General features: G+C 44.0%; 2 protein-coding genes across 5 annotated transcripts in view; one reads left to right on the top strand and one right to left on the bottom strand.

Annotated features, from left to right (window-relative positions):
* Zbtb25 (zinc finger and BTB domain containing 25) overlaps positions 1–526 on the bottom strand; it is a 28,078-nt gene extending 27,552 nt beyond the window's left edge. For both annotated transcript variants that reach the window (XM_041658480.1, XM_041658479.1), the window contains exon 1: positions 16–526. In XM_041658480.1, the coding sequence (XP_041514414.1) occupies positions 16–515 (500 nt within the window). In that variant the 5' untranslated portion in view covers positions 516–526. The remainder of the gene's footprint in view (positions 1–15) is intronic.
* Positions 527–1,126: 600 nt separating this feature from the next.
* Positions 1,127–23,550, top strand: Zbtb1 (zinc finger and BTB domain containing 1). 3 transcript variants are annotated; one of them, XM_041658478.1, is made up of 3 exons: positions 1,127–1,257; positions 13,366–15,276; positions 21,603–23,550. In XM_041658478.1, the coding sequence occupies exons 2-3, from the start codon at positions 13,382–13,384 to the stop codon at positions 21,646–21,648; spliced, it is 1,941 nt and encodes a 646-aa protein (XP_041514412.1). In that variant the 5' UTR covers positions 1,127–1,257; positions 13,366–13,381; the 3' UTR covers positions 21,649–23,550. The 3 variants fall into 3 exon arrangements, with proteins under 3 accessions (XP_041514412.1, XP_041514409.1, XP_041514411.1); XM_041658475.1 differs by lacking the exon at positions 21,603–23,550 and having other exon boundaries at positions 13,366–16,563; XM_041658477.1 differs by lacking the exons at positions 1,127–1,257; positions 21,603–23,550 and adding an exon at positions 1,939–2,070 and having other exon boundaries at positions 13,366–16,563.
* Positions 23,551–24,230: the final 680 nt, after the last annotated feature.

The following is a 24,230-nucleotide window of genomic DNA, read 5'->3' as shown; positions in this document are numbered from 1 at the left end:
GGCCGCGTTGCTTACCCAGACTCCGCCGCGGCGGCGGGCGGGCTCCCGCGCTGCGCCGCGCTGCGCACAGCACGCGCCAGCGCCAGCTCACGCACCCGGCGGGCTGCTCTCGCGCGGCTTCCCGCGCCGGGCCCACGTGACCTGGCTGCCGGGGGAGCCGGCGGCACCCGGACTGGTGTGCATCGCGTGCGTGCGTGCGTACGTGCGCGCCTGCTGCCGGAGTGGCCCAGGCGGGGGTCGGCGAGCGCTTCGGGCGCCTCTGCCACGGTCCCCCCAGTCGTGACTGGAGGCGGAAGTGTGGGGACAAGCCTGAGCGTCACAGGCTCCCCTACACGCCTCCGCGTGACCCCGGGGACTTTCCCCCTGGCGTGTGCAAAAGCACGGGTGCCCCCCTCGGCCCTGGGTGGGGACGGGCAAGGGATGCACCCGCGGGTGGGGCGGGAGCGGGGTGAGGGCGCGGGGCAGGCAGCCGCGCGCGGCGGGAGCCAGGGCAGGAGGCGGGCCGGGCGGGGCATGGCGGGGGAAGTGACTCAGGCCACAGGCCGGCGGGCCCGCGCGAGGAGGGGTGGAGGGGCGCGGGGAACGGGCGACCCCGAGCGGACGAGCTTCAAGCGGGACTGGACGAGGGTGTCAGCACCCCCAGAGCGTCCAGGGTGGAGCGCGGGGGCGGGCCCAACTGCGGGGCCCTGCGGGGCAGGGGTCTGATATCTGGGCACAGGCGAGCAGCATCCAGCCCCCGGGGGGGAGTCGGGAGGATCCCAGCGGCGTCCAGCTGTGCAAACAGGAGGAGGGCTAAGGCGACCCAGGGGACAGGGGTGAGAGTGCTGCTCCAGCCGCCGCCCGGGCGCCCGCGCTGCTGCGGGCAGTGCCAGCCTCCTCGGCCCCGACGCAGAAACTTGTTGCAACCAACAGGCGACCGCGGGTGCCCCTAGCCGCCAGCGGCGGAGTGGGTGGGCGGGCGAGAGGGAGGGGAAGGCTGGCGGACGCCGCGGCGAACTGGTGGGCAGACCCGGAGTCGCCGCGTAAGCGGGGCCGGCTCAGTGCGGTGCGGCAGGCGCGGCTGTGCGGCAGCGGAAGTCCTTTGTTGCAGCGCAGTCCCTGGCACAGCCGGAGTGTCTCGGCGCAGCCCAGCCGAGCGCCGCGCGCCGTCAACTGCAGCCCGCGGTCCCTCGCCTTCGCCGGCCCGCCCGCTCACCCCGCGGCCCCGCCGCTCGAAACTCCCGAAAACCTCCGCAGCCGCGCGTCCCGTCGCGCCCGGTGAGTATCTGCCAGTCGTCGGAGCGATTTGCGCAACTTTGACCCGAGCCGGGCCACGGGCCTGGCGTGGAGTGCGTGGCCCGCGGCGGCGGCGACCGGTGCGGGGGAAGCCGGAGCGCGGAGGGCGCGCGGCGAGGATCCGGTGGCGGGGGGCTGCTGAGCCGGCCCGCCTGCTTCGGTGCCGGCGGTCAGTCCGGTGCGCGCGGCCTCCCCGGGTCCGGGACGAATCCCCTCTCCAGACGACTTCCCAAATTACTTCTTTTTCCTTTTATTTTATTTTGGGGTGGGGGAGGGGGAGGTGGAGGCGGGAGGCCGCGCTTGATTGACGGGCCCGGAGCGCGCTTCGCTAACTTCCAGCTGCGGCCGGGCGGTCGGTGGGAGGGGAGCGTCCCGGAGCCGGAGGCCGCAGACTTGGGCGCGCTCCGAGGGAGGAGGCGGCTGGGCCGCGCGGATTCCTGCTTCGCTCTTTCCCACCCCCTCTCGTCAGCACACACGCTTTTTGTTCGGGTCAAAAGTGGTAGGTCTCGGGGGGTTGGGGATTTTTCTGTGGACGAGATTTTTTTTTTTTCCTTTCACCCCCGACTCCCGAAAAGAAAGTGCTTTTCGCCTCCAGTGGTGGGCGCTTACAAGTAGAAGTTCTGGGAGAGGCGGTGAGCGAGTTGGGTGGCGATCGGGAGTCCTTGCGGCTGGAGCGCGCCGGCGTGGGTCTGAGCTCAGCTGCCGCTCCCCGGCTGCCTCTCCACCTGAGCCTCGCGTCCACGTGATCGGACGGCTTGACAAGACATTTTCCAACTCCGGACGCGTCAGGAGCAGGTTAATGAAAGTCCTTGTTTTCTGGGGCTAGAGTATTTGTATTTGTGTGATCGTGTTCCTGAGTCGAGTCGACTGTCGCTGTGAAGGTACATGTAGATTCTCCACTGGTCAGAATGTAGCTCCGTACAGTACGTATCGCTGCGGCAACATTTTTCCCTTTGACACTGGAATCCACAAAGCGTTCCAAGCATTTTTTTTTTTTTTTTGAGACACGGTCTGGCAAGGTAAGCCCAGGCTCGCTTGGTCGTCTGTCTACCTTAGGAAATCCTAAATTCTGGATTGAAAGGCATGAGCCACCAAGCCTGGTTTTGTGTTCATAAGACAACTTAGAGTTAACTTCTTGAGCCGAAGTTCGAGGCACCTTGAAGCAGTTTTGGGGAAACGATGTAGTTCTTATGATAACATTAAAGCAACCTTGGTTTGAAAGGGGTATAAAATAGATTCTCTAACTTTGTCACCTCCAATGGATGTGATCTAGATGGAGGTGCAGGATTCTGAAGCCTGAATGGAGGCTGGTCGGTTGCCCAGAACCGTAAACTTCCCTTTTGAATCACTTGCTGTTATCTCCTAAAGTCTTAGCAATACTGAGTGGCATTAGGAGCTAAGCAGGGTTCTTCCTCTTAAAGAAATAGATGGAACTAAAGTGGGGAAGAGGTGAAATGTCTTTCCAAAGGTTAATAAGTAGGAATTCCACGGTACAGTGTTGGTTATAGCATCTTACAACCATTTTAACAACAGGATTTCACTATTGACACCAAAATTTTACAGGGTGTGGTTGTGCATGCCTATAATCCCAGCACTTTAGAGGCTGGATTGGGTGTTGGAGGCTAACCTGGACTTGGCCTGGACTTTAAAAAACAAAACAAAACTTGCGACTAGAGAGATGGCTCAATGGTTAATGGCACTTGGTTTTCTTCCGGGGAGCCGAATTTGGCTCCCAGCCCCCTTATCAGGCAGCTCACAACTGCCTGTAACTCCAGTTCCAGGGAACTCCTGTGCATATACCCCTCCCCCACATAAACACATAACTAGAAAAAAACCAAACAAACCAAAGTCTGTTTTCATGATACTAAATTCTTCCAATTTCTAACATCAGGAGCACTCTGTTTTGATCCAGAGCTTGTGGTGGGTACATCATTGTCAGAAAAGAACCCATTTTTAACTAGGGCATAAGCATAGCTTCTTGACCATGTGTGTGTGTTTGTGTTCCTTCTCTTTCTGTGTGTGCTCTGTAGAGCAGGCTGGCCTCAGACTCAGAGATCTGCCTGCCTCTGCCTCTTAAGAGTTAGAATTAGTGGCATGCAGCACCATGTTGACTGTTTTTTATTTTGTTTTGATTTTTTTTTTAAGTTAGACTTTGGTTTTTGGCCCAGGACTGGCCTTAGCTTTCTATCCTCCGGCTCCAGCCTCTCATTGGTGTTGGGATAACATGCTTGTGACTTTGTGGGTTTTATTTGTTTTGTTTTGTTTTCTGAAACAGGGTCTCATCTTGTAGCACTGACTGGCCTGGAACTCGGAGAGGGTGTACCCACCTCTGCCTCCACCGCCCTAGGATTAAAGGTTTGTGCTGCCAAGCCTGCTCACGACCTTGTGTTTTGTGGTAGCTGCAGCTTTGTGCCTTCTGCTTCCTCACTCTCCATGTTTGTCAGTTTCTGGTACAATGAGGCCCCTTTCAAAGTGTCCAGTGTTCTTGCAACACCATTTTTTAATTTTTAACATTCAGGAAAAAGTATTGCTGCCCTTTGTGTGGGGGGGGAGGGTAGTGTTCCTCTCTAGCCAGGACAGACTATATCTTTGCCTAAAGCGAGGGGTAGGGGATGGGACATTTATGATAGAAATGCTAAGTAATATTTTTAGACTGCAGTCTTTTGTCTTGGGAGGACCTGTGAAACATCTGCTCCAGGGTTCACTTTGGTCTCTGTCGTATTTTTGATGCTTCCTTGTGATAGTGTCTCGGTTAATAAAATAGTGGAAATGCTTTACTGTTCTTCTGTGAGCATAATTAACTTATTTCTATCCATTGTTCCTTAAAGTAGGAAGGAATGTCCTTCCTTCCTTTTTTTTTTTTTTAATTAATTTATTTTTTGAGCTGGAGTTTCTCTTTTTTTTGTGTAGCCCTGGCTGTCCTGGGAACTTAGGTCTGTAGACCAGGCTGGGAGATTCACCTGCCTCTGCCTCCTGAGTGCTGGGTGGAATCCTGTTTCAATGGTAGAAATGCATGTTCTTTAAAAAATTCAACCTGTACTAAAGTACACAAAATACAAAACAGGGAAGCTGCTGTGACTCCCACTCCCCAGAGATAATCACTGAACAGTCCGTTCCTTGCTTTAATAATATGAAGGCAGCATCTGTGCAATTGCTGCTGCCTGTGCCTTGCTCTGGCCCGTTCCTGTTCATAGGCTCCTGTTCTCTTTTCAGAGCTCAGATTGGTGAAAATTGACAGGGAACAGGAAAGGAGGGAGGGTTTATTGCATTGAGCTGATGTCAAATTCTATAATTTAGTAATGTGTAAGTTTTTATGTTTAATAGGGCTGCTGTTTTAGTTTACCTTGGTGGGCTTCCTCTCATCCTTTGCAAGTGTTGCGATCAATCTATTATCTGGTTGGTATATGCAGGCTAAACTCATTAAAACCCTTCATTTGTAGAGAGCTTCCTACCTTACCATTGGGAATAAGTGGGTATACTTGACTCTAAAACCACTGCCGAGATATCCCTGTGTCTTTTTGTGATGGTGCGGCTTCCTCTTGATCAGCATCCAAAGCTGCAGACAAACATGATGGGAAGGAAATCAGAAGGAAGGGGACATTAATGACTGCGTTGTTGTAGGTTATGACATGGGAAGGAAGGACTAACTGTGGGGGGGGGGGCACTGCAAGGACTCTGGCCTAAATTTTACTCACATTTGGCATTTCATATATTTAAGGTGCGTGTCTAAGTATAAAAGTTACTTAACCTGGTGTATTCAAGAAAGATGAGCTGTGAAGTTGGTTTTCTAATAAAGCCCGAAAACAATACATGCAAATTTAATGCACACAAATTTAATTAAGGGTGTTGAGGACACGCTTTTTTGGGACACTATTATGTGAATATAAATTGTTCTCAATCATGCTTCAAGGCTAGAGGTATAACTTAGTGGTAGAGTGCTTGTCTATCCTGTTTGAGGCCCTAAGTTCAACCTTCAGCACTGCAAAATATAATGAGTATTAAAAGTTAAAGGAAGCCTGGCGGTGGTGGCGCACGCCTTTAATCCCAGCACTTGGGAGGCAGAGGCAGGCGGATCTCTGTGAGTTCGAGACCAGCCTGGTCTACAAGAGCTAGTTCCAGGACAGGCTCCAAAACCACAGAGAAACCCTGTCTCGAAAAACCAAAAAAAAAAAAAAAATAAAATAAAAAAATTAAAAAAAGAAAAAAAAATAAAAGTTAAAGGATAGCAGAGTGAGGGTGCATGACTTTAATCCCAACACTCAGAAGGCAGAGGCAAGTGGACTTCCCATAGGTTCAAGGCCAGCCAAGGATACTTAGCGAGACCCCCCCCCCCAAAAAAAAACCCCACAAAATATTAAATAATAAATTTCTGTGTGAGATTCATGTTGTCTGTTTAAGAGCTAACTGAAGAGCGTCTTCCCACTTGAAATTGCCAGCAGTGGGGGTGGGATGGGTGGTCAGCAGATGGAAAAGGCGATAGGGAGGGGTGCATTCTGCCTGCCTGCCTGCCAGATAAGACAGTGCAAGAACCACGGGAGCTTTTACAGTAATGTAAAGTGTGACAGTGGGAGGCTTAGAGTGTCCCAGAGGGGCTCCTCCGACTTAATAGTCATACCCAGGAAGTGTCTGGATTACAGAGACCGAAACACTGCATTTTGAATCAGGAGTTAGAGTTCCAGCCCCCTCTTTTGTTTACAGGATGAGTAGTTAACTGCCACACCTGTTTCTTCATTCATAAAAGTAAGGGTAGTTTAGAACCTATCTCATGGTGTTGTGAGAATCAGTTGACAAAGAATGTAAGTTGTCAACAAGGATTTAAAAGTTTCAGTGACAGCCAAAGCGAAAACTGATAAGCAGAATAAGACTTGCCCACTTCGACATTTATTCCTTGAAAACCTCGTTAAATATACAGCCACACGTCAAGTAACTACTAAAAGCTAGAGGTTGTAGTGAAGACTGACGGGACACCTTGTTCTCAAGGACCATACAGCCTGACACAGCCTCCAGTTTAGATGCGCTATCATTTGACTCTGATATTGGGCTTTTGGAGCATGGAAAAGAGGTCCCGCTTCATCATGGCTCAACCAGGGTTCCCTAGAGATGTACTGTGAAGTAAAAGCTTTCCCTCAAGGGCTTGGGGTTAAGGAAATCTTAAGAGATTTAAGTTTTAAAAATGGAATTGTGCTTAGAATAGATACTTTTTATTGTTTTATTTCACTTATCTAAATTAGATAAAAATTTGGAGTTTTGTCGGTGTGGTGATACATACCTTTAATTCCAACACTTAGGAGGCAGAAGCAGACTGATCTCTGAGGCCAGCCTGATCTACATAGTGAGACCCTGTCTCAAAAAAAAAAAATTGGAGTTTTCACTATTTTGGTTAGAACTAAGCAGAAACCACAGGAGCTGCAGAACTGGAAGCAGTACACTTTGTTAGACTTCTAGGACTGCTGGAAGAAGGAAAGTGACTGATGACTGGGAAGAGCTGTCTGGCAGGATACTCAGCAGCACTTACTGGACACTTCAGTTCTAAGATAAAGGATAGGCCAGCGGCCTGTGTCAGTTGCTCAAAATTACAGCAGACAACACTTGGGAATAAGTAGAGTCCTATGCCACAAACCCTAACAATACAGATATCTGTGCTAAGGGGACCAACTTTGGGGTAGCTGCTTTCAGGTCAGAGGCACCTACAGTGCCCTCTGGTGTTCAGGAAACGGCTATGCTGCCTCTAGGATAAGGGGGTTAAAAATGGAGGTATAAAATACCTTTCCTCTTGTACCGGAGAGAAAAAGAGTATTCAAAACTCTATTTTTGCCTTTAGTGTGGACGAATTTCTTTTCTGGGATCCAGTTGAACCACAGAAATGGTTCATTCGTGTTGCTTGATGTAACATTTATTATCCATTATCCTGCCGAGAAGCCAGAGAAGGCAATTTGGTTGCCTACTATCATAGTACATAGGACCTCAAAGAATTCAATTATGTAGCTTGTTTTACCGAGTTTTTGTCTAGTTTCACAACCTGTGGGATTAAAATGGTGGACAGCAGATCAGCATACCTTTTAGAAGTGACAGCTGTTGGCTTGAGTAGGCAGCAGAAACACCAGCCAACCAATAAGCCACAGTCTCCAGCGAGAGTGGAAATGTGAGGGTGTCTGGTGTGTAAGTGCAGACAGTTCCTGCATGTCACCAATGCTTAGTGATGAGCAGGAGGAATCAGGGGAGCTGTTAGGAACAGGAAGAGCCTAGGCCAGGAGGCTGGAGACCCAGGTTTAACCCTGACAGCCACTGAAACTGTGGCTGAGCACATGGCTTAACCCCCCTGAGAGCCTCAGTTTGCCTTCTCATCTGCAGAACAGTAAGTTGAACTTGGTTTTGCGTGAAGTTTTGTAAATGGTGTTCAGTGTGATGACATTAACATTGTCATTCCTAGTTTCTGCAAGAACCCTTTGTTGAGGGTGATTGTCCTGCTCTGATGGTTGAGGAGCAGGATACAGGGGGCGGAAAGGCTTCCTGGTAGCTACCCAGCGGGTAGAACTGGTACCCATATCTAGCAGTGCCTGTTTCCCGAACTTTTATCCCCTCCCCTTTCACTTAACGTGCTAAGTGCCAGCCATGTGGGAAGACTGCTGGGCACAGGAACACTAAGGCCTTTAAGCCTGTCCCTGTCCCTGAGAGCTCAGTATAGTGGTCATTACTGTACCGTACTGCTCCTTAGATCAGTGAATACTAATGACACAAGCATTGTTAAGATTGATATGGGGCACGTGATGGCTCTAACAGACTTTTGGGTGTGAGCATGAGACTGAGCCACCATTTATAGCATTGTTTCTATGGGAATGTGTGTTTCAGATTCCAAATAACTTAAAAATAAGTTTTGGAACATTATCCCATTATAAATTCAGAACTTCCTGTACTAAGTACTGAATTTAATAGCTAGCCAGAATGCCTGGTTTAAATAGTGAATAGTGTTTTTGGCATTTTCTCTTATGTGCCTCAAAGTAAAACCTTTTATCTTTAGTAATCTCTACAACTGGTTATACCCACGAGTTTTATTTATTTATTTATCTAGGGTTTTCAAGACAGGGTTTATCTGTGTAGCTTTGGAGCCTGTCCTGGTAGACCTTTTGAGCCTTACTCTGTAGACCAGGCTGGCCTTGAACTCTCAGAGATCCAGCTGCCCCTGCCTCCCGAGTTCTGGGATTAAAGGTGTGCTTCACCACCACCTGGCTTCCACAAGTTTTAAACAGAGAACCTTAAAATTTTTGTTCCTTTTAGAAATTGGACTGTGTGTGTGTCTATCTGTCTGCCTGTCTGTCTCTGTCCCTATGTACCCCTGGCAGTGTGGAACTGCTGGGATTGAAGGTGTGTGCCACCTCTGTTTTACGTACATATTTACAGATGCTTACATCATCAGGTAAAAACTATTATTTACCATTTAAGAAACTTAGCCATGGAATGAATTACTGCTGAAATCTTACTATGTGAGAAGTGTACTGGCGATGGCTTCTCCAAGGCTAGGGGTGTAGCTCGTTGCTTGCTTACCTAGCTGCGGGAGGCCCTGGGTTCCGGCCCAAGCACTTAGCAAACCTGGTCTGGTGCTGCAGGCCTGTTATTGTAGAATTTGGGAGGTGGAAGGAGGAGGGTCAGAAGTTCAAAGTCATCCTCCTCTACTACTACAAATCAAGTTTGAGGCCAGGCTTGGCTAGTAAGAGCCTGTATTTAAATTTAAAAAAAAAAAGCTACATAGTATATAGGGACCATACCAGTAAAGACAGATAAAACCACATAACAGCCTACAGCCATCATTCAGATGAGGCTTGTCACCTATACGATAGCACCTAAATTCAAGGACCCGCACCCAGTCCTTAGTTGATGGTCTTTGCAGAAGACCACACTGGATAGTACCAACGAAGTTTTAATACCATCTGAGGTACATAGGAGTCCCTGTCAGTAGTCCCAGTACCTGGTTTGCACAGTTAACTGTATCCTGATCTAATGTTTAATCGTCAGAGATGTTGCTTTTTTGTGAAATAAGACTTTTGGGCTTAGATCTACTGAATTGCTTATTAAAGTTGATGTGTTTCGTGACCGCTTTTGACTTTTAAAATAAGCTGGTAAACGCTTTCAAAGTAGTTTTTTGTTGTGTTGTAGGATGTATTGGATCCCTGCCTCCTCATTGCTGGAGTACTTTCCTGGGTGTCAGACCTTGGAATGCAAGTTGAGGGTTTTACTTCTGTTGAGTGATAGCTAGCTGGTAACAAACGAGAACCGGAGCAGGTGAAATGTAAGGACTCTGTTTATGTAAATAAACGTCTTGACAAGCTACATAATGTAAAGCTCACTAAATTTTGGTGACATTTTGGTTTGCTTTGAGACCATGTCTCACTCAGGCCATGACTGGTCTGGAATTCACAGATCTCCCAGTGCTGGAATTAAAGCCACACCCATGAACATTTCTTTTCTATCTGTTTATTTTATTATTTTGTGTACGAGTGTTTTCCCTCATAGAGGTTGTGTGCCTAGTGCCTGCTGAGGTCTGAAAAAGGCCTCAGATCCCCTGGGACTAGAGTTATAGACAGGCAAGTTGTGAGCCACTGTGTGAATGCTAGGAATTGAACCCAGGTCCTCTGTAAGCAACAAGTACTCATCCATTGAGTCTTCTCTACCCCCTCCCCGCCCCATCCCAACATTTTTTTTTTAAAGTATAAATTAAAAAATTGAAAGCAAACCTTTGGAATTTGAGTGAAATTGTTAATTGTTTAATAAAAGTAAATGCTTTATACCATTTTTTGGCAGGGAGTAGGGATTAGAGACAGCAGTTTCTCTGTGTAGCCCTGGCTATCCTGGAACTATAGATGAGGCTGACCTGAAATTCAGGGCTCCTTTCTCTGCCTCCCAAGTGCTTGGCTTGAAGGAATGTGCCACCACACCCAGCTGCTTTATGTGAGTGTAATGCAAAACTTGAAAGAGATCAGCTAAAAGTCTTCCAAGAATTTAGATCCTCCCAGCCCCCACTCTCTGGGTAAAATCAGTTTTACAAGTAGATAATAAAGTTGTATAATAAATAATAACATTGCTGGAACTATAATTGTAGGTCTGCCTGGAAATTGTAGGGGTAGCACTGAAAACTCCCTTAGCCCTTGTTCAGCATCTCACAGTAGGATGGGAAGACTTGAGGATGCAACACACAGAGGCAGTGGGGTTTATGTCCGGTAGCATCCGGTAGCGCCCGTGCTGCCTTCTGCAGAGCAGACACTTCCTGACTGCGCGCTGAGAGAAGTCACTTATCTTGGGAAGAGAACACCTTCAAGTGACCTTGGTCTTTGGGATACCGGTGCCCTTGCTGATCTCAGTCACTGTATACAATGACTGATTTATTGAATGAAAAAGCGTGCCTCAAATTGCTTTAGAGGCTGTACCAATGGGTGTAGTGCTGGTTTTCGTTAATGCAAAATATGAGTTTTAACTAATTGAAGTACATATGTAGTTGACTTTAGTTAGTGGCCAAATCATTGTTTTTCATTTTGGATAAGAACGGGTCTTAGAATTTTTTGACTCTGTCATTTGGCTCTTACTTGGAAGGAAATGTTATCTAGTTAGATTTACCTCCTGGTGTTCAAATAAACACCGCCAGCACAACCGTAGAACCGTAGCCAGTATTGTTTCCGTTAATGATTACAAGGCAAACCCCACGTTTTTCACATTAACCGTGTGAGTCCCTGTGTTTGTAGTTGTTATTCCCACCTTAATACTGGGCGAATGGTGGTAAACAGGCTGCAAATGGGAGAGCAGGACTGGGATCCAGCGCCGTCTGCCCTGCCTCCTCGCTCAGTTTCGTCTCCTCCGTGTGTGGGCATCACTAGGTTCCTCTCAGGTGTTTGCAGTTTTCAACAACTGCTAATACTAGAAGGTCTTTTCTAGAGCTATTGGTCCTCTTTGCTTCTTTCTCTTTTTCTTTTTTTTAAATATATATTTATTCGTTAGGCATATAATGTTCTGCCTGCAGGCCAGAAAAGGGCACCAGATCTCATTACAGACGGTTGTGAGCCACCACGTGGTTGCTGGGAATTGAACTCAGGTGCTCTGAAAAAGAGCAGCCAGTGCTCTTACCCTCTGTGCCATCTCTCCAGCCCTTTCTCTTTATTTTTCATTAAAAGTTACTGTGAATCATACAGTGGGAAGACCAGTGACCTCAAAATCTCACCCTACTTAAAATGGGCTTGGGTCAGTGTTTTTCTATACTTTTTAACCCTTTGCATTCAGTTGTGTTATTGTGTAGATTTGTTTTATATAATTCTAGTGTTAGCAGTTCTGTTTCTGCCCCTTCATTTGCTGCCTTCATTCATCAATATACTTTTTATTTTTTTCAAGGCAGGTTTCTCTGTATCTTTGAAACCTATCCTGGAACTAGCTCTGTAGACCAGGCTGGCCTCAAACTCAAAGAGATAGATCCTCCTGTCTCAGCCTCCCGAGTGCTGGGACTAAAGATATGCACCACCACCATCCAGCTTTTTTATTTCCTGTTTTTTGAGACAGGGTCTAACTGTATGTCCTGGCTGGCCTGGAACTCACAGAGATCTACTTGCCTCTGCCTCCCAAGTGCTAGGATTAAAGACTTAGGCCACCAAACCCAGCAGATTTTTTTAATAGAATTTTTGATTTATTTTTAAAAGATTTAGTTTATGTGTATTCATCTTTTGCTTGTGTGTATGTTTGTGCACCAAATATGTACAGTGCCCATGGAGACCTGAAAAGAGCATTGGATCCCCTGGAACTGGAGATACAAATGGTTGTGAAGTTGCCATGTAGGAACTGGGAATCGAACATGGATCCTCTGGAGGGATGCTTTTAACCACTAAGCCATTCTCCAGCCCTAATAAATTTTTTTCTGTGGAAAATCTCAAGCAAATAAAAAAATGAAACACTTAAAGCCCTGCTTTGATAAGGGTTCACATGTGTGATCCTGTATTCAGGAGACTGAAGTAGGCGTCTGAGTCTGAGGTTCTCTTAATTATATGGTAGAACTCTTGTCCCCAAAACCTTAGGTAGAGAGCAAGACAGATGGCCCAGCAGTTAAACACTTAGTGCTCTTGCAGATGACCCTGCTTGGGTTCCCAGCATTTATTCATAGGTACTTTAATCTACCTTTAACTCCAGTTCCAAGGAATCAAATGCCCTCCTTGACCTCCACAGGCTCCGGCAAGTATGTGGTACATATAAAATAACTTTTAAAACCCCAAAGTAAATTTGAGAAAAGAATACTTGCTTTTAGCACACTTTAAAGATAAGCAACAGTTCCTTAATATCAAATCATTGAAGAGGCTTTTAATGCTCTACACTCAAATTATTAACTTTTAGTTTAAGTTGTTTATTTACTTTTACTTTTGTTGTTCGTGTGTTCTGTTGTTTAAGATGTCTGTTCCCTTTCAAATTTAGTATGTGTTTTTCCCCTAGCATGAAGACAGTTTTTTGTGTGTATATGTTCATTTGTATATAGGGATGCGTGCGCACGCGTGTGTGTGTGTGTGTGTGTGTGTGTGTGTGTGTGTGTGTGTGCGTGCGTGCACGCGCGCGTGCATATGGAGGCCAGAGGTCAACCTCAGGCATTGTTCCTCGGGTGCTGTCTACCTTATTTTTGAGACCGGGTCTCTCGTTGACTTGGAATTTCATAAGTAGGCTGGCTGGCTGGCCCACCAGCAAGTCTATTGGGTGCAGAGATGCAGCAGTGCCTAGCTTTTTGAAGATGGAGTTTCAGGGGTCCTCATGCCTCCTTCCTTGTTTGTTTGGATACAAGGTCTCACTATGTGGCCTTGGCTGGCATGGAACTTACTGTGTAGACCAGACTGGTCTGGAATTTGTAGAGATCTGCTTGCCTCTGCCTCATTTTTAACTTTAAAAATGTTAAGCTTTTTGCTCTTGGTGCCTTTTGTTCAATATGAGAAAATTGAATAATTAGCTAATTTTTTTTTTGTCTTCAAATTTAAAAAATAATTTAGGCTTATTACTGGCTTTTGCTTCATTAGCATAGAAAACCATGCCTTGATTGAAAGCACCTGCCTGATGTCTGGCTGTCGTTTTTGTTTTACGTAGGTCTGATTACTAGAAGATGGCGAAGGCCAGCCACAGCAGCTATGTCCTTCAGCAGCTCAACAACCAGAGAGAGTGGGGTTTCCTCTGTGACTGCTGCATTGCTATCGACGACATTTACTTCCAGGCACACAAAGCGGTCTTGGCTGCCTGCAGCTCCTATTTTAGAATGTTCTTCATGAACCATCAGCACAGTACTGCACAGCTGAATCTCAGCAACATGAAAATAAGCGCTGAGTGTTTTGATCTCATTTTGCAGTTCATGTATTTAGGAAAGATTATGACTGCTCCTTCCAGTTTCGAGCAGTTCAAGGTGGCAATGAACTACCTACAGCTGTACAACGTTCCTGACTGCTTAGAAGACATACAGGACGCAGACTGTTCTAGTTCAAAGTGTTCATCTTCCGCTTCAAGCAAACAGAACAGCAAGATGATCTTTGGGGTGAGGATGTATGAAGACACGGTGGCGAGGAATGGCACCGAAGCCAGCAGGTGGTGTGCAGAGCCCAGCTCAACGGTGAATACACCACATAACAGAGAGCCCGACGAAGAATCTTTACAGTTAGCCAGTTTTCCTGAGCCAATATTTGATGTGTGTAAAAAAAGCTCTGTGTCCAAGTTATCTACTCCAAAAGAACGTGTATCACGACGCTTTGGGCGGAGTTTTACCTGTGATAGTTGTGGGTTTGGCTTCAGCTGTGAGAAGTTACTAGACGAGCATGTGCTGACCTGCACTAACAGACATTCATACCAAAGCACGGCGAGAGCTTACCACCGAATAGTAGATATTAGAGATGGCAAAGATAGTAACATCAAAGCGGAACTTGGTGAAAAGGAGTCTTCCAAAACATTTTCCGCACAGACAGACAAATACAGAGAAGACGCCAGCCAGGCGCCCGATGATTCAGCTTCGACCACTGCAGGCAGAAAAGGCACAGTGGAGTCTGGAATGGCGGCTGGTGAAGACAAAAGTAGAGCCACCGAGACGAAAAGAATTATTATCAAGATGGAGCCGGAAGATATCCCTACAGATGAGATGAAAGACTTCAACATCATTAAAGTTGCTGACAAAGACTGCAATGAATCCACGGACAATGATGAGTTAGAAGATGAACCCGAAGAGCCGTTTTATCGATACTATGTTGAGGAAGATGTCGGCATTAAAAAGAGTGGAAGGAAAACCCTAAAGCCTCGGATGTCCGTAAGTGTGGATGAAAGAAGTGGTTTAGAAGGTATGAGACCCCCCACCAATAGCAGTCCAGGGCAAGAGGATGCTGACAATGCCTCTTGTGAGTTGTGTGGGCTCCCAATAACTGAGGAGGACCTGTCATCTCATTACTTAGCCAAACACATCGAAAACATCTGCGCATGTGGTAAATGTGGACAAATACTTGTCAAGGGCAGACAGCTTCAGGAACATGCTCAGAGATGTGGAGAACCTCAGGATCTGACAATGAACGGGCTGGGAAATGCCGACGAGAAGATGGACATGGACGAGAATCCTGATGAGCAGTCTGAGATAAGAGACATGTTTGAAATGCTAGACGATTTCAGGGACAATCATTACCAAATAAACAGTATCCAGAAAAAGCAGCTATTTAAACACTCTGCTTGTCCTTTTCGGTGTCCCAATTGTGGCCAGCGTTTCGAAACTGAAAACTTAGTGGTCGAGCATATGTCTAGCTGCCTAGACCAGGATATGTTTAAGAGTGCCATGGAAGAAAATGAAAGAGATCACAGACGAAAACATTTTTGTAATCTGTGTGGAAAAGGATTTTATCAGCGCTGTCATTTGAGAGAACACTATACTGTTCATACTAAGGAAAAGCAGTTTGTGTGTCAGACATGTGGAAAGCAGTTTTTAAGAGAGCGGCAGTTGCGTCTGCACAATGACATGCACAAAGGCATGGCCAGGTATGTCTGTTCCATTTGTGATCAAGGAAACTTCCGAAAACATGACCATGTACGGCATATGATTTCCCACTTATCTGCTGGCGAGACTATATGCCAGGTCTGCTTTCAGATATTCCCAAATAATGAGCAACTGGAGCAGCATATGGATGTTCATCTCTATACGTGTGGAATTTGTGGAGCAAAGTTTAATTTGAGGAAGGATATGAGATCACATTATAATGCCAAGCATTTGAAAAGAACCTGAGGGGCTTCCTACTGTATGAATGTTTAGCTGATAGGCAGGACACCAAAGCGAAAAGGAGATGAGCTATTTAGACACTGATTTTACAAGAAGTGTTGGGAAAACTTTTCATGGCCCTTTTACTTTAACATTTTTGTTTAGGACCTTAAGTATATTTTAGGCATTAAATGTTATCATTTTTGATGTTTCTAAGAGCATTCTTTGTTCGTAGTTTTCTTAACTACCATTAAAGTTACTTTTCAATGTAGACTGTAAGTGGCTATTATCCCTTCAATGACTATTAAACTAGTATTTTTTTTTTAACCAATAAGGTAATGATTTCACTATTTCTATGTACTTTGATTTTAAGGTTATCCTATGAAATTTTAAACCCTAGATCATTGACCATTCCTACTTAAATTTTTAAAAAAATTATTTAAAAACTATCCTATTCATTTTTAGCTTCTTTTTTGGCTTTGCTTTTTGGGGTTTTTTATTTTTGCCTTTTTGTCTTTTTGTCAGTTGTATAGTGGGGTGTCTACTGTTCATTCTCCCTTATCAATGAAATCCATATTCTTAAATTGACAAGCTTAGGCAAGTGAGGTGCACTGAATCTAACCTTTAAGGTGGACATGGGCTCAATCCTGGCCTAAGATTGATGGACCTAAGGAAATTCCTATAAATAAACATTTCCTATAATTGATAAAATATTATCATTTAATAATCACATTTAAAACTTATATTAAGTGTAAATCCCAATGACTTTTCCTCACTTGAGAAATTAGTGGGGATAAGCCATTTCATTTTGTGATACTGAATTTAACTATGATAGTTAATTAAAAAGACATCTTGTATTCATTAAAATATTTTAATTTAAAAATATTCTGATTTCTAAAATGTGTTAGTTTATCAATTATTTTGTTTTTAAATAAGACTTTAATAGCTCTTTAGGAATATGACATTTAAGGAAAAATTATTTTTCATTTTTAAAATTACTTTGGAACTGAGATTGAAAAAGCTGCCATGTATATTGATAAATCTAATAAAATAAAGAAATCAACTATAAATCTGGTTGTTCTATAAAAGTAGAGTGCACAAAGGTGTGTCGTGTTTTACACTAAGATTTGGAGGAAGTGTGTTGTGGCAAATTGCAGTTTATCGCTATGCTTTATATATCATCTTCTGTAAAAGATACAAGATTGAGGACTCTTAACTAATCACAGCATATAACTGGAAGCAGTCTACTGTCAGGTGACGCAGTCATACTGTCGATTGCAGACAGGGTCTATAACCATCAGTTACATGTGAGCTAAAACACTGGCGAAACAACCCACCAATAAACACGTCTAGAGACTAGAGTGCCTTTTAACGCGAGTCACTTGAAACACCCTTCTTAGATGAAAGGTATGGCTCTGATTTGTGGGTAGTAGTCTAAAAGCATTGCTCTTCTTGCTCTCAATATTTTTAAGGCACGCAAATCATATTTTTACATGCTATTTGCATAAAAGCACAAGTTGCCAAGAGAACTGAGAGACGTGTTGGCTAGGACAGGGTTAGCTGAAAGTACTCGAGCACGGAGTGCGCACAAATCGATGGCGTGTGGTGAAGTATTAGGACAGGAGGGTACGCAAGCCAAGCCGGTTGAAACCTGATCTTAAGAGAGACACAAAAACATAAGGAGATCGTGGGAATTAGTTAATGGGAAAAGCTGAAAGGGCAGTCATTTTAAAATCTCTTAGATCTAATAGTTTAACAAGTACTTAAAACTGACAAGAAAATATAAGATGCGTACCTGGATTACTGGGAAACACCTGACAAGTGTTCTCACAAAGCCAGACATTAAAGAGCCAGTGTAAAGGAAGGGAAGACAAAGTCAAGTTATACAGTTGGGGGGGGGGGCGGCTTCATTTGGGGGGTCACTTTTCCCTGTCAGAATTCCTGTTGCAAGGGCTCTCCCACTTTTTAAATATCTCTTTTTGAGGAGGGGACCCCTCTTATGAGGGACAGGGGTTTCAGTTAGTGTTTAATGTATGCTAACAACTAATAAATTAGGAAGCAAATGTATCCTAACTTTACCCAGTTGTGACAGTTGGAAAAGCCATGTTTGATGATGTTTTCTATTTCATACTGTATAGTATGCGTGTTTTTGGGGAATTAAGCTACAGGTTATCACAGGTTTCTCCAAGTAGAGTGTACAGTTTGTTTTCTTTAACAAGACAGGGTTCAGGTGAAAGCTACTGAGCTTGGGCTGGAGAGATGACTCAGAGGTTCAGAGTACTGGCTGCTCTTCCCAGCAAAAAGAAAAAAAGGGGGGGGGGGATAATTAAACTGAGTGCCTGAAATCCCAGCATGCAAGAGGCTAGGCTAGTTTCAAGGCTACCACTTGAGTTCAGAGCTGCACTGGTGTTAGTAAGACCCTGTCTCAGAAAAATGAAAGATACTATTGCGGACAGCACGACAGTGGGATTAAAAGTCCATGTTTCAACTTGAAGCAAAAATATGAACGCGATGTAAAATTGAGTGAAAACCGATATATGGAGTTTGGAGGAGGAGGAGGTGTAGGATTCAGATCTTGATTAGGCTAATCCAACTGTAGCTGAAATACCCCATGGGATCGTGGTTATAAGCATGGACAGGATGTGCCCCTAAGAGCCAGGTGGAGGTGGTTGGTGGTAACTTCTTACTGGTTAAGCGATATCCCCTTATATCACTAATGAAATTATGTATTTATTAGATCTCTAAAAAAAATCTTCTTAAAAGCCAGTGTAATAGCTGTAATATTGAAGAGTAAAACAAAAAGAGATAACACCAATGCTAAAAGAAAAAGACCCAAATATGTATATGCAGCTGAAAAGTTTAAAATTTGACATTCCTAATCTGAACTGACTTTATCATTAAGAACTGGATATGATAGCACATACTTGAAAATCAGCATTTGGGAGGTTGAACCAGGAGCACCAAGAGTTCGAGGCCAGTCTGGACTACGAGATACCATGTCACAGGTTGTTTAAAAGAAAGAAAAGAGCTGCCCCACCCCATTGATGTGTTTCGATCATTTCCTCAGCTTTGTTCACCGTCCTCTTTTTTTCTGTATAAATCCTTCCCAATGACAAAATGCCAGTTTTCTACCACTAACTAGGATTGCAGGGGAGCATATTTTCATAGAGTCCTGTCCTCAGTGCCCAGTAGCTCAGCTCAGGGAACTAGGTCTGATAGGCATGGGCACTAAGAAACTAGCACAAGTGATGCCATCCTTCATAGGAGGAATTTGAAGCTGAACATTGCCCAAAGTCAGGCTCCCGATAATGGGAGCATCCATTTCTTCAGCATGCTATATTCAGATGTTTTGCACACATAATTTTAATTGATTCTCATTCCCTTTGTGGTAAGTATACTAATTTTCCAGATGGGGGGAGGGGGCTAATATCCGAAAACTATCTTTCCTAAGCCACACAAACTATATTTGACCTGGAATTTGAACTTAATCTTTGGCGTAGGCTACGCTCTTGTTCTTAATCGTGAAGACTCATGTTCCGTCTACAAAGAAGTGCCTTTTCAGCATAGCACACACGATAAAGATCGTGTGAGGCTGTGCTCCTTGGTCATCTCATCTGTGATGCCTGGTAAGGTGGCTGGTTAGTGGGTACTTAGGAACAATCTGAGGTGAGGTGACAACGAAAGCAGAAAGCAAATGAATGTGTCATTGGAATGTTGTAGACATGAAATGCTGAGGAATGTTTTGGTTTGCTTCATTTAAATTCAAAACATTTCGTGGAATAGTTAGTTATCTGAGGGCCCAATAATCAGGAGAAAGTTAGCTTGAATTCACATTGCAGGGCTCTGGTAGGCTTCCCTTCCTCCCCCTGTGCCTGCTCTGTGTGTCTTAGTTTCCACCAGCCTGTTTCCTTGTATTGGTCATGGAACTGGTGAGTTGAAGTCAGACTCCTTGAACAAATCTTCCCAAGAAAAAAAAACATAACAATAACCAGTTTCTTTTTTGCTCTAATAGATGTGGGTAAGAAACTCACTATTTCCCTCCCCCACTGGGATAGTGTGGTTGCTTTATCAAAGGACTGCTTTAAAACAAAAGGCGGTTATTCTAAAGATGTGTAACTCCGTTTATGAGAGTATCTGTAGATGTCTGGGAAGCTCCTCAAATGTGGTCTTACAAGAGAAATGAACGATGACCCCAGGAGGTCGCAGCTTCACAACCACCCCAGTCCAGCAGCACTCAAGACAAGACAATGCTTTCAGGAGAGCAGTACGATCCTGACCTTCACAGCTGTTATTCAATGTCTATACAACAGTCTATGCTAAAGCTGCCACTTTAATAATTTAGCTGCCATACGTCAATGAGATGGAGAATGTTCCATGACTGGTCATTCAAATGGCCCGCTCCGCACTGCTCCCTGTCAGTCTCTAGGACACATGATGGATATAGTCTCAAAAACAGATGTAATTTAGCTTTTTAGGAAAAGGCCAAAAGAGAAGGATTTTAATATTTATGTCTGTCAGTGACAATTGGTAAATAGAAACTAACCAGATGACAGAAACAACTTGTAAACCCATGCTAACTTTGAACCAATTGATTACTAACATATGCCCGTACAGACATACATAATTGAAGTTAGCATTGAGTTTAAATCTTGAGCTTCCTTATGGCAAGAGAACCAAATCATTGAGGCAGATTAGTAGTGAGACATTTTCTTTGTATCAAAGTCCACAGATCAATGGAGGGCAGAAGGTCATTAACACTGAAGGATGATGAAAATTACAATTCGATACTTGGTTTAATTCTAATGTGTCAATGTGCTAATCACTGAGCTAAGTACAAAAATCACAGGAAAGGCTAGTACCTGAGGAAGCTGACAAAAGACATTGCAGAGCCAAGAATATTAATAATTTCATGCAAGAAAATTTCCATTGAAAAAAGCTGGTTATGGTAGCATGTACCTTTAATCCCAGCACTTGGGAGGCAGAGACAGGCAGACCCCTGAGTTCAAGGACAGCCTGGTCTACTGAACAAGTTCCAGGACAACCAGGGCTGCACAAATAAACCCTGTCTCAAAAAACTAAACAAACAAAAAAGAAAATTGCATAGTAGTCTGTAATGACCTATTTCAGAAAGGACTGGAGTTAAACATACAACCTTTAAGCTGTACTTAACATTGCTGTTATTCCGCTTAAACCAATATTATACCCGTGTATTCGCTCTGTCGAGTGAATAGGCAGAGCTAGGGCTTTGTTCTGCTCTGAAGATGGGGCCTCAGGGATCCTAGCCTATTCTTGAACAGGGTGATCCCCCTGCCTCCACTCCCAGTTTCATCTCACAAGCACGGATCAACACACAGCTACATTGCTGTTTCTGATAGAACAGATCTAAGCACCCAGATTATGAAGATCACCTTTTCCTTCAGATGCTTCAGATATGTTCCCTAATGTGAGAAAAATATCTTAAGGGGCTAATTAAAAAAAAAAAAAGATACTAGTATTAGGGCAAAGCATTCTTAGAAAAATATAACCTTGCCCAACATCGGGGGGCAGGTTAGGAGAGTTACAAACCCAGGACTATTCCTGGCCATGTTTGTACTTGGTTTTCATTTGCAAAATCTACACCTAATATTTGTGGAAAGTCGTGCTGGAGTGATGGCGAGGACTAAAACCACGAACTGTCGAATTCATCACATCACATCATTTCAGTCAGATTTCGTCATTAGAAAAACACTGCAATACTATCTCATTTGAAGGGCAGCCCCTCTTGCCCTGCTCCCCTCATCTGACACTCATTTCGTCGTTACACACACACACACACACACACACACACACACACACACACATGCGCGCGCGCGCACACACACACAGCCATGCTTACATAGACCATACAGAAACAAAGCTAAAAGGTGCCCTGCATTTGAAGACTGCACTAGTGATAATAGTTTTTAAGTAAGTTCAAGCTCTAAGGGCTATTCTCTTGTTCCTACTCTGTTCCCTCCGCAGCGTGCCAGGGCCAAAGAGAAAATATTCTGACCTTAGCATGATGTTGTCTTGTAGAGCGGTTGCCTTGTGATGTTTTTTTTCTTGAGTTTTGTCTTTTTCTGTGTGGCAGTGGTGACGTAGGGCCTTCTAAGCCTCTGGAGAAGTGGCAGATGTGACTGTGGAGAGGACATGGGGAAGAATCATTCTTCAGCAGATAAGCTTTAAGTGCAGACCCAGGAAAGCAGAGCTGACGTGGCGCCATCTTTTCTGTCTTCCTGACAAACGCCATCAGCCCCCAAGTTCCAGTTACAAAGATCCAAGGAAACTCAGTAAAGATCACTTTGGGATCACGTCGTAACAAAGCTGATTCGCAGTGACTCTCCTAGTACTTACGGGAAATCTGCTAAAGAAACGTGACTGTAAAAGTCATGACTGAAGCCACGGTTCCCTTCTAGAATAAAGGGCTTGCTAGGCCTCTGTAAATGCACTATACAGGGAAATAATTACATATTCCCATAAACATATTCTAAACTCATAACGATCAGAATTATAGCTTATATATTATGAAATGTAGTTAAGCAATTTAAAAGGATATTAAAAATATCTGTAGAGTGTAAGTAAAAAGAAATGGGTACAGAAAAGAAAATCCAGGGCCAGTTCTTTAACAAGATGATGCGGCATTATGGAAATGTAATACTAGTCTTCCTTCCTCGCTGTGTGCCAGTCACACGCCTGCTTATGAATATCAGTCAGGCTTCCTTCTAAAAGTCTCCTGAACAGAGGAGCGCTATTCCGTAGTGGGAGATTTCCACAAACCATACACTGTTTTCTTCTTCAGAACTTAGCAGTACGGTCCCATAACGTAGAATAAATTTTTGTTAATCTCAGAACTTATGTATAGTGTTTGCTCAGCCTCAAATTTCAAAAGAAAACTAAGTACTAAATGAAATGATAATACGTCATGAAAAGCCTTTCCTCAGGTGAGATTTAGTGAGAGGTTGAGTCCAGCTATGTCTACAAACGCTTTGCTACACATACACTCCTTAACCACACGAATCTTATGGCCATATTCTTTCCTTATTGTGAATATACTTCTTTTTACCAACTATGTGACTAATTCCTTATTGCTTCTTTGTGTGTGTACGTGTGATTTAAAATGTTCTGATGCTTACTTTGTTTTTATGCAAAATTCTTCAAGTATGTTAATAAAGTTACACAAAAGAATCTGTCCTTAGGAATGAAAGCTGTGGGCGTTGCACTTTAATCCCAGCACTTAGGAGGCAGAGGCAGGCAGATCTCTGTAAGTTCATGGCCATCCTAGTGTACGTAATGATCTCCATTATATAGCTAGCCAGGGCTATATAATGAGACCTCATCTAAAAAAAAATTTATTTAAAAAAATGTAACTTAGAGGTAGTAATAACTTAAATCTCATTCTGGAAACTGGCTGAAAAATTAGAAAGAGTCCACCCTAAAGGATAATGGGGATAGAGGAGAAAAGAGCAAAGAGGAGAACTTGGCCAGAGTTCAGATTTGGAGCAGTCATGGTGATGTATGCCTGCAATCCTAGAGCTTGGGTGGGGAAGTAGGAGGATCAAGAAAAGTTCAGTACCAGCCTTGGCTAGAGTGAATTCAAAGCCAGCCTGGGCGACCCTGTCTCAAACAAACAGACAAAAATATTCCAAATATATGACTGTTGCAAGACAAAAAGTCTAGACCAGTGTTAGAGATGAAACACCACCAGGGTTTATCTCTCTGGGGTGCATAAGCATACAGACCACAGGCATCTTAAAATACATAGAAAATAGAGGGAAAAAAATACCAGTAACTAAAGGAACCTAATCAAGATAGAAAAGATTCAAACAATTTTTGACTGTTTATTGCACTAGATTTACCAAAGAAAATGGCTTGACTTTGACTGTACTAAATGCAAGTGTAACGAAATATAATAACTGTAAGTGGCATAAGTGCATATTATAATGTGAGTAATTTCTGTACATTATTTTAAGTGGAATTTTTGGATTACGTACAGTATTTTTGTTACGTTTTGAAATCCATTGCTTTTACCTAATAAAATTTCCTCCTCTACATTCAGAAGTGAAGCTGTCTGTACAGTACTTTCATTTGTATTGCATTGCTTTGCAACCTGATTCTTTCAGAATACCTAGTTGGGCCGGGTGGTGGTGGCGCACGCCTTTAATCCCAGCACTCCGAGGCAGAGGCAGGCGGATCTCTGTAAGTTCGAGACCAGCCTGGTCTACAGAGCTAGTTCCAGGACAGGCTCCGAAGCCACAGAGAAACCCTGTCTCGAAAAACCAAAAAAAAAAAAAAAAAGGATACCTAGTTGGCTAAGTCATCAACTCCTCGCATCCTCTAGGGTCACAATAATGTCACCAAAAGTGGTCATGGGTGGCCTGAAAATTTTACTGCTGAATCCTGTTTCTTGTTTATTTGCTTTTATACAGATGGATGACTGGAAAATACAAGGCAAACATGAAAACAAATGAATTGGGTTTATTCCTGACACAAAATAGTTACTTTAAAAAAATCTGATAAGAGAATTAACTTTATCAGAGCCTTCTTCACTCAAAAGCAAACATGATTTACTATTCAAAAAAAAGACTTATATAGTAAAATTCACTTTTCTTATTTTCAGGTAGGGAATTTTTTTGTGTGTTGACGATAATAGAATGTTTGGTCTGCCTGTCTCCTTGACAGGGCAGCCTCATTTGCCACGGTGTATCAAACTGTTCCCCAA

This window comes from Microtus oregoni, unplaced genomic scaffold (assembly GCF_018167655.1).
Source record: "Microtus oregoni isolate MIOR12 unplaced genomic scaffold, Mior012 000009F_ref0000495, whole genome shotgun sequence".
In the NCBI taxonomy this organism is placed as follows: Eukaryota; Metazoa; Chordata; class Mammalia; order Rodentia; family Cricetidae; genus Microtus; species Microtus oregoni.
This window is presented reverse-complemented; position numbering and strand designations above follow the sequence as displayed.